General features: G+C 34.4%; 2 protein-coding genes and 2 non-coding genes across 4 annotated transcripts; 2 read left to right on the forward strand and 2 right to left on the reverse strand.

Moving 5' to 3' along the window:
* Positions 1–553: 553 nt before the first annotated feature.
* On the reverse strand, positions 554–637 carry C39D10.14. Its single transcript, NR_071605.1, has one exon. It is a non-coding gene; the product is annotated as an Unclassified non-coding RNA C39D10.14 (non-coding RNA).
* C39D10.t1 lies at positions 557–628 on the forward strand. Its single transcript has one exon. It is a non-coding gene; the product is annotated as a tRNA-Glu (tRNA).
* A 298-nt stretch (positions 638–935) lies between the features above and the next one.
* C39D10.1 (uncharacterized protein) lies at positions 936–1,091 on the forward strand (the record flags this gene model as incomplete). Its single annotated transcript, NM_076932.1, has 1 exon — positions 936–1,091. The coding sequence occupies one exon, from the start codon at positions 936–938 to the stop codon at positions 1,089–1,091; it is 156 nt and encodes a 51-aa protein (NP_509333.1).
* Positions 1,092–1,937: 846 nt separating this feature from the next.
* Positions 1,938–7,902, reverse strand: C39D10.7 (Chitin-binding type-2 domain-containing protein; the record flags this gene model as incomplete). The annotated part of the gene is made up of 14 exons (NM_076933.10): positions 1,938–2,401; positions 2,450–2,546; positions 2,593–2,702; positions 2,748–2,862; positions 2,967–3,060; positions 3,115–4,136; positions 4,778–5,038; positions 5,085–5,330; positions 5,508–5,930; positions 6,002–6,185; positions 6,231–6,400; positions 6,454–6,558; positions 6,614–6,747; positions 7,756–7,902. The coding sequence occupies 14 exons, from the start codon at positions 7,900–7,902 to the stop codon at positions 1,994–1,996; spliced, it is 3,516 nt and encodes a 1,171-aa protein (NP_509334.3). The 3' UTR covers positions 1,938–1,993.
* Positions 7,903–12,181: the final 4,279 nt, after the last annotated feature.

Genomic DNA, 12,181 nt, shown 5'->3' on the forward strand with positions numbered 1-12,181 from the left:
GCACCGCTATGCTTTGCACGCAAACGCAACCACCGCACGACGAGTCGGATCAATTTCCCACTTTTTGAGGTAAATATCGAAACTAGCTTCAAGCAACTCAAATGCTTCCATGATTTCTTAAACATTTTTTCACGGGAAGACAAAAAAGTGAAAAATTTTGAAAAGTGGTCAAGCCACTTTTGGGAACGGTCCGTTTGAAAATGTGAAATTGATGATAGGGGCTGTTAAAAAACGACGTTTTCCATCTTTTAAATTTCTTGAACAGCAAAAAAATTTTAGCTTTAGAGACAAAATTTACTTTTATTAATTAAAAACAAAAAATGTAAAAAACCCCGTCCTTATGGGTGAGAGTTATAAATCCAAACCACTAGAGCACAACGGAGATGGCAGCTTGCATTAAATTCACTGCAGAAGAGTAGGCCTATTGCAGATTACACTGATTGTCACGGAAAATTATATTTGGTGGAGACATTACAATCCGGCCAGACGCAAGCCACAGTGAAAAAGTTTACACCTGTAACATTGAGAACGGCACTATGAAAGAATTTCTCCCGTCTCCGTTGTGGTCTAGTGGTTAGGATTTATGGCTCTCACCCATAAGGCCGGGGTTCGATTCCCCGCAACGAAATACTTTTTTCAATCACACAAATTTTTCATAGAAATTTTGTTGACATTAAATTCAACTTGGGAATGCTAAAATTACGGAGATAAACTTAAATTGTAAAGAGGTTAAAGTTAAATTTACGGTAAATTCATATTTTCTGAAAAGATACCATCTCTCAAATGATTGAATATTCTGCAGCTGCCATTCTTGAACCCTGTATATAAGATACTATCCCAAAACTAAAGTTACTGCACTTTTCGGAGGAGCAAAATCTCAAATCCAGGAATTTGTTAGATCGATTTGGTTGGTCATTGTTGGAATCTTGGCATTCATGACTACTGGAAAAGATGATGTTGATACCACCACCACTCAAAACATGATCTTCACTTCGCCAGTCAATGTCGATCTCGAATCCTGCTCGGCTGATCGAGTCACGGCTGCGTCCGCACCTGCCGATGAAAAGAAGATTTCCTCTAATCAAATCTAAAATATTTCCCATTCGCTTTTCAATTGTTGAAAATTGTTATCAAATACTTGATAACAAAGAATGATCTATTAATAAGAATATTCAGAAAAATATGGAGTGAAAAATACTCAAAAAAAAAGATTGAAATTTCTTTTGCCAATCAATTTGTTTGTGTTCCACAAAATACTTTCCCGCTTCCGTGTTGATATATTCAATTAGACGTTCGGGTAACTGTAAAATCTTAAATATACATTTGAGAAAAATGTTTCAATACTGTTTAGCATTTGTCGTTTAATAGCGATTAACGAAACTCCAAACTTGGAAATCTTAGATGATCTCTCAAAAATGTGGAAATTTTCAGAACCTTAAAAAATATTGTTCACTTTTTTATGCTGATTCATGGCGTCTCAAATCTTTTCTAATGGTTTTTTATCGGCTACTTTTTTGACGTTTCAATTATTTTTTAAAGCTTTTTAAAACCAAAAAATGTAAAATGAAGAAAATTCTGTAACTCATTTTATTTCTGAGCTCATGAAAGTGGAATTTAATTCTAAAAGAATAGAGAACATATATTTTTAGATTAGACTTGTCTCATCAAAAAAATTAAAGTTTTAAAAACCTAGAAAATATGTTTATCTCTGCAGAAAAGGTATAGAAATTATAGAAATATTATAACAATATAGTTCAGTGTCTTTATTGGCGTAATATCAAAATGATTTTTTTAACCTGAGAATTTGAAAATTATGCTATCGTTTTTAGACAAAAAAAATATTTTTTAAGATACACATGTACCGTGTTTTATATTTATACATGGCAGTTTGCTGTCCCAATTTAAATGTTTAATGCTTCAAAACTCTTTTTTTCTAAATATAATAATTCATTGAAAACTCAAAAAAGACGTAAGGCAAAAATAAGTGTATATATTAATATGACTTATACGCAGAACTTGTAGTTGGGGCCACATATGAAGCTGTAGTAGTTGTGGTTGCATCTTGTGCTTCAGTGGTTGTCTCGTACGGTTTGTGAGTAGTGGTGGTTGGAGTCTCTACATCGCGAGAGGGAGTTGTTGCTGGTTCTTCATACTGTGTAGCGGTGGTGGTATATGCAGCTTTGTAGAGAACCTTTCCAGTAGTCGTTGTTTGAGGTTGATACGGGGCTGCAGTCGTGGTTGGAGCTGGCTGCTCAAATCTTTTGGTGGTGTAAGTTGTGTAACTAGATGTGACTTCAGCAACTGGAGGTATGTAATCATTGCCACAGTCCTTATTGGTGCTCTTATAATTACAAGTTTGCGTGTCCCCATTGTACACCAATGGAGCAATACAAGTTCCAGACTGAAAAGCATATATTATTTTTGAATGTATATATTTTAATAAACTCACAAAGGCTCTTCCGTTGTCACAGACAATGTAATGTGGGGAGCACATTTTGAGGTGGTGGAGTCCGTTAGATCTGATCGTGCAGAAATCACTTGGCACTCTGAAAGTAAATGTTTCATCAGAGCAGTAACATGACAAAATCTTACGCTGGAGGTGTTCTGTCTAGAGTGGTTGCAATTGAGCATTCCTTTGCGTCAATTGGGAATACACACTTTTCGGATTCCTTGGAGAATTTGAGACTGTTCGGGCAGCTCATCTAAAAAATTTTGCGAAATACTGAACAACATTAATCGGAACATACCTTACGAATCTGTTCATCAATGCAGGAAAAGTAATATGAGGAGCACCCAGCAGAGTAATAACCATCTGATTTTCCAAAACAAGCATTCGAATCGATTATGTCAGATCCTTTGCCGCTAAAATTATTAAAATGAAAGTTGAAAGTTCTTTAAAAAACTAAGTTCATTAGGTACGATTACATTAATCCACCACATCAAATTCAGTACTCCGATATGCTTACATTTTGCATGTATCCACGGTGTGTTTGTAAGCACACATTCCATTCTTTTCGTTGTAAAAAAGTCCGGGGGCACATGAGGAAATAAGTGAACGACCTGCAATTAATAATTGCTTACTTTCAGATAACTTGTGATTTTGCACAGTCTAACCTTGCATGCATTGAACGTAGTCTTGTGAGCAGTACGGAAGAGCATAGATTCCATCAGGACGTCCGGAGCAGGAGAACGCCTTTGCCAACGGTGTGGTGTCTACTGGTCCTGGAGTTGTGGAGGTGTAATCAATGTTTGGGTAGTTGTAAGTTGTATATTTTGTCGTGCCTGGTTGCTCTGCTGCTGGTGTTGTAGAAGGAGTTGGCTTGTATTCTGGGCAATCTTCGACATGCTCCTTGTAGTCACATCGATTGTTCAATTTGCTGTAAAACAATCCTGCGGGGCAACGATTAATTGTAGTCTCAAAGTTGTTGCACGAGATGTAATAGTCCTCACAATCAAGACCGTAGTTTCCATTTTCGAGTCTTTCACAGAAAGCAGCATGCTGTGGCGATGGAGTGGTCACGGATGGATTGTACGCTTTGGTGGTGCTTTGAGAGTATCCATAGTTTTGATATGAAATGACTGGTTGCTCGGCAGCTGGTGTTGCGTCTGTAGTTGGTTTGTACTCTGGACATCCCTCCACATTTTCCTTCACGTCACATTTATCTTGTAGACGACTGTAGTACAATCCTGACGGGCAAGGGAACTTGAATGTTTTACGATTGTAGCATTTGATCAAGTATTTTTCGCAGTCAAATCCATAGTTTCCATCATCACGTTTTGCACACATTGCAGCGTATTTTGGGGATAGAGTTGTTGTGAAGATTGTTGATGTGTATTGTGGTGCGTACCCTGGAGTAACCGGAGTATATTCAATTGGAGCATATCCTTGGGTGGTACTTGGTTGTTCATATGGTTTGCTGGTAGTTTTAGGGTAGGAGTATGATGGAGTGGTGGTTGGTTGGTACCCTTGACAATCTCGGACATTCGTACTGTAATCACATTCTCCGACATATGGATTGAAGATCAGATTTGCTGGACATGTAGTTGCAACGACTTGTCCGTTTGCGCAAATGTAGAATACGCTCTTGCAGAGACCAGAGGCATGGTTTCCATCAGCGAGGTGTTTGCAGGAAAAGCTGGAAAGTATAATTATAACTGGAACACTTTTGACAAAAATGTTGTAAGCTCTTAGGGGGAATTTTTGTTTGAAATAGATTAAAATGGTTTCCGCTGCTTAACCTAAAACATTAATTGAAAAACCTTTAAAAAAATTTTCCTTGAAATTATACAATATACTTCTTACTTTTAAATTGGATAAAATTCGTAATTGAACAATATCTCAAATTTTTTGCCGCTTTTTTAAATCAGATTTCAGCTATTTGCATAATCTCAGATAGTCTCAAATTATTTGAAAAAAATAAACTAGAACATTAAAAATAACACAGCTGTGTCTTTACACATTAGAAGTTTTCCAACTAAAGGAACGCAATTTTTGTCGGAAACTGTCTGATTGAGAAAATTTCTAAAAACTTTCATTCAGTTTCCAAGATGTTTGTTAAATTTCAAATACCTCCAATAGCATTTTTGTGACAGACACTGTCATTGAAGATATTTTATGAATCTAATTCCTTGAAAAAACTGGAAAAAGTTAGATGTCTATTTCAGGAACTCCCAATTGAGTAAAATTGAGTAAAAATTGAGTAAAAAAAAGCTGCTAAAATTTTTATAGTGATCTAGTCCAAAGAGGGAGTTTTTTCCTTGAAATTAAAAAACTCACTCGTCCAAAGCAATTGTAGTTGTGACTGGAGCCTGAGTAGTGTATGTAGCTTTTGGTTGTTCATATCCAACAGTGGTCGGAGCCTTGGTGTAAATTGGACGTCCGTAAATCGTTGATGGCCGTTCAGTGTCTCTTGGTGGCTGTGTGTACGGCTTTGTTGCTGGTTGTTCAGTGGTTGTGTACACTACGGACGACGAGTATCCAATTGTAGTAGTTGGAGTGTCTTCACCTTTGTAAATTTGAGATGGTTCCATGTAGTTTCTGAAATTTTGATTTTATAACTTTTCAAACAATTTGAGATTGGTACTTTTCACAGTTTTCAGCAAAATCACAGGTGCCAGTAGCTTTGTTAAAGACTAGATCGCCAGGACAGTCATTCGCAAAAGCTCTTCCATCGTGACAAGTGAAGAAGCTTTTGGTGCATGCTTCCTTGATGTACTTTCCGTTTGGTTTTCCGGTACAGTCAAAGTCTACTTTCACTTCAGCTGGTCTCTCGTTATAGGCTCCTCCGTGATTGTAAAGAACAGGTACATCTTCTGGTTTTCGTGGCTCTCTAAATTTTGTTTTTAGATTTGACTTATTTATATCATATTTATGAGAAGATTATTACGAAAGTAAATCAACTTCCGATTCAGATTTTTTCTTGAGTAAACCTTATGACAGGGAAACTGACAAAAACTCCAAACCTATACAGTAACAAATTTCAATTTGAAATGAATATTCAACTTACAGACAAATTGCTGCGAATTCGCAAGCTGACACTCTTGTGTCGAATACAAGATTATCCGCGCATTGAATAACCCGACCAACTCCGTTGTCACAACTCAAAAATGATGCGTGGCACTCTTTGATTCCAAAGATTCCGTCTCTATTTTTGCAATCTCCGTGTACTGCTGGATTGTATCTGACTGTTGAAGAGAAGACAGGTGAAGGTGTAGCTTCAGTTGGAACATATGGGGCAGCAGTTGGATTTTGTGGTGGTGGATTTGGTGGAGCTGCTGATGTCGAGCGTGGGACGTAGGTTGTTCTTGGTGGGGAATAGACTGGCGCGGAAGCTGGAGCATATGGGGTTGGATCCACTGGAGCTTCAGCAATTGACCCATAAGAAGAAGAAGAAGTAGTGGTTTTTGGTGCTCTATACGAAGTTTCGGAGCTGAAATAAATTACCCAAAAGTAAGTTTTGTTAAGTTTTCTTCATTTACACAACAAATTTGATCAACTCACCCGTTATATTCTGGACAATCTTTCACAGACTCTGGAAAGTCACACAGGTTTTGGTCCAAAACGTAGATTAGCTTTTCTGGACAAGTTTTTCTGAACAGCTTTCCATTCGAACACTGCCAGAAATATGGGGAACACTTCACGTTATCAGTGAAATGCATGTCTCCAGTAACTTTACAGTCCAATCCTTAAATAAACATTTTTAATGATAATAATACTAGTAAGGCCGAACCATTGTGCCCATTTTCAAATTCTTTGGTAGTGACGATGTAGTTATCCGAATCATATGTTGGTGAAGCATAGGCAGCAGCTGCTTGATCTTTAACTCCTCCAGAAGCATTACAGTTGGTGTGGTAATCGCATCGCTTGAGAATTGGAACGTATACTTGCTGGTATGGACACCTTCAAATTGATTATGTGTTTTCTTTAATAAGTTTTCTGCACTTGAAACTAACTTTCTCATGTAAGATATTCCATTTGCACACTGATAATAGTTTTCATTACACACAGTCTTGTCCAGTGCATAATCCCCACTAAGTCTGCCCACACAATTTATCGAACTGAAATTTTTCAATTAAAATATTTCAGAAAAAATAATTTTCCAATAAAACTCACACGGCCTTTTGGCGGACATTGAGTGTTACACGATCACCTGTGGCACAGAGATGGTTGCTAGAACGACGCTCACAACGTGCTAATAAGCGGTCAAAATAAAGACCCTCTGGGCATGACTGCTCATATTCAACATTCTGAAAATTATATAAAAAATTTTAATTAAATTCAGATTTATGGTTTAAACATTCCCTTACAATAGTTTTCCATTACTTTGAAGTGGTCTCAAAAGAAATAAGAAAAGAAAATAAATATTTGTTTCATTAAAAAATGGTATCAGCTAGAGATGCGTATGGGTCGTAATGGGTCGACTCGCCTATTTCACAGTTATTCTTTTTTTTCTCACAATGGCTCGCTTTTTGTCGCTTTTTTTTCATTTTCAAAGTATCATGAAAATTTTCGAGCTAAAAAAATTTGGTATTATCTTTAAAATTCGAAAATTTGAATTGCAAATTTTTATGACTGTTCTATTGCAAAATATGTGACGTGAAAGGTACAAATATTGCAAATCGTTATAGTATATTTTTTAAAGATGTAAGTTGAAAAATTTAATGTCTGACTTTGGCATGAAATAGTATTTTTTCGATAAAATAATGAAAATAATGATCCCTCCAAAAAATTTAGCTGCCCCGATCCAGGTTCAGCAAAGTTATGACGTTTTGAAAGTGACTAAAACACCTTTTTACAAAATTTCAAAATTTTCAAAAAAAAAACATTTTTTTCTAAAAAGAGGAAAAAATGTTTGCAAGTTGTTTTAGCTCACAACTCTCAAGAAAACCCACAAACTAATCTACCAGAAAAAGTACTTTTTGGAATTTTGCTCAAGGTATGTGGTTTTTTGTCCGTGGTGAGAAAAAACGTGTATGATATATGCTTTTCACTGTTTTGGATAAGTTAAAACAGTTTTTATCGATTTTCAGAAAACAATTTTTTTTTTTGAAATTTTAAAAGTTTTTTTTTTGGTAGGTCAAGAAATTTTTTCGGCACTTTCAAAACATCATAACTTTGCTAAACCTGGACCGGGGCAGCTAAATTTTTTGGAGGGATCATTATTATCACTCTTTTATCGAAAAAATACTATGTCATGCCAAAGTCAGACATTAAGTTTATCGACTTCCCTTGTAAAGCTCCAAAAGAAAACTCACGTTGACACACTGAAGATACTTTGAGCTGCAACCAACAGCATAAAGCCCGTCACCATCCGGGCATGGTGGTCCTTTCGGGTTCAGAACATTTTTGGCGTCCGCCGAGATGAGGATGACAGCCGCCGCAAATATTGAAAGCTGTCGCATCTAAAAAATAAAAAGAAAATTGCGAGAAGAAAATTTGAAAGAAATGTGAATGATTGTTTATCTGAAACACAATGCTTTTATATTGTCAATCTGTTCTGTCTTGGATGGTGGGCGGATTTTGTTCTGCTCTTATTGATAAAAAGCTAGAAAACCTGTAGATTGGAATTCAGATATTGATCAAAAGCCCAATCCATCAGATATTTATTAATAAATAAAAGAATATCAAGCACTAAAAAAGAAAAATGAATCAACGAAACATTCACATTCTTTTCTTTGCAAGTATAGTGTTCAATCTAGAAAGAATAAGTACCTCGAAAACTGAGATCTTATTTTATTTTCGTTTTTCCTTATGACAATCTCTAAGTTTACCGGGTGACCCGGAATGAACGAATTGACGTATCCAGTCAATAGTAATTACGAGATTATTGACTGTTTACCACAAGAAAACACGACTTGCAAATCGTGCAAAAGTTCGGACAGCCTTGGAAACGGATGATGTTCGATGCGCATGTGTTTTTGTAGAAAAAAAACGGATTAGAAAGATATTTCCGGAAACTATAGTATTTTTCTGGCATTGTCAAAATTAACCTGGTTGTAGAATAATTATATCTTCTTAAAAAGTACCTTATCGACGAAACAACATGAGATTTACAAACGAAATATTCAATAAAGTAGCGAATATAATTATAATTAATTGCTGAACATGTTCTGGGTAAGTTTTTTTTGAATCTCTAATATAACGATTAAAAACTGAATTTAACATAAAATCGTTTGTAGCCAAAAAGAGTAAATGTGAAATAGTAGTAACACAAATAATGTTTCAACCGTAATTTTCCTTCATAGTTTAACATGTTTCACTTAAAATTTTATTTTAACTATTTTTATTTACATTGTTAAATATCGCAACCAGTTAATTATCACGAGTGTTTATTCCAGGTTATTTAATTAGTCACACTAATCAATTTGAAACATACAATTTTAAAATAATCAATCTGCATTATTCAATTCGCATACCCTTCTCGAAACAGTTCTGACGTAGTGACCTCTTCGAGCCTCACCATTGCTCTTCTCGATCCCGCCCACAGTTGATATCTCTTATCATTTGAATCTTCCGGCAGCATTTGTCCTGGAAGAAAAATGTTCATTTCCTGATGGGAAAATTTTCAAGCGAGAACAACTATTGCACAATCTGTGATATTCTAACATTTTCCGCATTGCTGTCAAAAATGATATCACTTATAAGAAGTATGAGTATACATGAAATCATTAATTCCATTCCAGGTGAGATGGAAGTTGAAACAGAATTAGAAATTAAAGAAACGTTATATATTTGGAAATTATTCATAGTCTTGTTACAATTAAAAATTAAAAAAAACTGTCTGTTTTCTAGACTACAATAAAAGAAAATGAGACTTTTTTTCGAAAAATAAAAAAGTTTGAAAATACATTCAATTTGTTAATGTATGAAAACGTATTTGAAACTGCTTTACTAAATTCAATAGGGTATTTATTTCAGCTAAAAATTCAATATATAACCTCAACTAGTGTCAAAAATATGTCTTAAAAAATGTTTCTTAAAAAAAACAACTTCCATCCAGTTTCTCTTCGAATTTTTCAATTCATTTTATAAATTTATTCAACTTTAATTGTTAAGTTTGTAATATAGAATTATACATCTACAGTTATTTTTACTTTAAAACGTTCATTGTCGTGCCGAAATGACAACTCAATATTATTGGATTATCAACCATCTTAGAATATCTTAAATGATATAATATAAGCATATTCTACCAAACATCCAGCGTAATTATCATTCCTGTACGTTTGACCCCTTCCAATTGGTAGAAGACAGGTCACACCATGTGGTATTACTTTCCAGCTGCTGCTGACGTCATGTTTGCTACGTCACGGGCCACGTAAGTAACCCAGGCCGCACAAGAATAAATATACTTGCATCATTTTGCACCAATTGAGAAATTGCTCCGATAATTATATTTGAATTTAAACCCCCGATTTTCTTTTTCAGAAAAGCAACTTTAAAAGCAGAGTAGGCCACAATTACCAAAGTATTAGATTTATAAAATCTAAAAATGTCAAATTTAACAAGATTATATAAAATCACATCAGATTTCAAATCAGTTGATCCCTTTTCTGTTCAAAATTCACTCTTATTCTTGAAATTTTATGAAAGGTCATTTCCTTATAAATTGCGTGCCAATTTTGCGACTACAAGCCGAAAAATGCGTAAATTTTCGAAATTCCTGTTCGCGCAAGACTTCACTTTACCTCGAATATCTTTGTTTCTCATTGACAAATGGATTTCAATGACGTCATGAGGTTGCATAAGTGTACTTTTTCGCATATCCGTTTTAGTCGGTCGGGCAGAGAAGAAAGAGAAAAGCGTATGACTCATCTAGGTTATAGGTATGCAAGTGTTTCACAACATTTAGTTTGCATTATTAACAGTCGATGAAATTTTTAATGAGTTTTTTTGAATAAAACAACTTAATTTTTCTCATTAACCAAATAGTTAGCATTCATTCAAAAAGTCCCCCGTTCAAAAATTTATTCAACGTAAGAGTCAGTTCATTTCAGAAATGTTTGATTAAATAAACTGTTCAAACTATTTCTGCCGTTCTCTGATATTCTAAGGAACAGATAGAACCATGAAAAACGCCGGCATCACAACAGCCAAGCCGGAACAGAGAACAATTTATACTTTGTGTAAACCCAGCTTTTTATCGAAACAAAAAATTCGCCGAGTTTCAAAAAGATTAAAGTTGTTTTACGAACAGTATAAACTAAACATGTTTGAAAGTTCACTGGCATTGAAAATGTAATTCTAATCGGATACAGGACATGCAAACAACTGTTAAACAAGTCGTTATATCTAACTGAAAGCCACAATTTAAAACTAAAAGTAACATTATTTAATAGCACTTCAGATTGAACCAAAATACAGTAAGGTAGTTTGTGATTTTTTCAAATATATAGATTCTTCAAACGACCAAGTTTTTAAAAGTGACTTTTTGAAGAAAAAAGTCAGAAACAAATCATATAGTTACTATTTAATTATATTCGTGTATTACAGATAATCACGTTAATTTGTCAGAGCTCTATTCCAGCTTCTGCGACAAAAAAAGTTGGGTAGATTTTTAGGTTTAGCAAAATTTGACTCATTTTTCGAAGTTTTAAAAATTTTTTAAATATTTAATATAAGTTTTTTCTAAAAACACACTATAAAAACAACAAAGTTTTTTTAAGAAATCAAATCATTAAATTCGGCCGTTTGGTCCCATTTGGAGTTTTTACGTAAAACATTCACAAACACTACTCCCACTTTAACACTTATAATTTTTTCGAACAGATCAAAAAAAAATGTTTTCAACTCTATGCTTTGTTTTAACTTTACCAAATTTATATTACAAACCCCTCATATTTTACTGCGTAAAAGAGTAGGTATGTAGTTTGTTATTCTCTAGTAATAGTTCTTGATCACACTCTTCCCAACTGATTAATGGTTTTTTATTCTACCTCGTGCCCTTGTTTTTTATTTCTTATACGTATCTATATACATAACTAATCTCAAATTACTGCATGGTTTGCATTAATCAAAAAAAACACTGCTTTATACTTTATACAAGCAGATGATTCGTTATAAAGAATCAATTCACACATGTTCGTAGATGAGCTACAAAAGATATGTTTGTGAAAGAGAAGGAGATGTATGAAAAAAGTTCTGTCACCACGAAAAAATGCTGTGCCTAGTACTTAGAACAATTGGTGTAATCTGGTGGTCGTTTTCAGGAGAAAAAAACGCAAGTTCTCGGCGATAACCTGCAAGTTTGAAGCAGCAATTGTTTCAAGAGAGTGTAAACTAATGGATGTTTTTTTGTTGATAGATTGCGGAAAGAGATTAGATAATTAATTGCGTTCTCCAGCGGTTTTCGAGATGAACAATTGTTAAATCGGTGAAAATAACAATTGCTTCAATGTGTCTGAAATTAAAAAAAACAATATTGACTCTGACGTCTTCTTTGTTTTGGGGGCGGGATATAACCATTACCAAAGATTACCAAAGTCTATTTACCAAAATGTAATTACCAAAATCTAGTTACCAAAATCTAATTACCAAAATCTAGTTACCAAAATCTAATAAAGTTTTTGAACTTTTGAAAATGTTGAAGCCTAAAAGCTTTAAAAAGCTTTTAAAAAATCTTTATTAATAGTGAAAAAAGATTGATTTGAAAATTACAAACATTATCCATTGCTGAAACAG

This window comes from Caenorhabditis elegans, chromosome X (assembly GCF_000002985.6).
Source record: "Caenorhabditis elegans chromosome X".
NCBI lineage: Eukaryota > Metazoa > Nematoda > Chromadorea > Rhabditida > Rhabditidae > Caenorhabditis > Caenorhabditis elegans.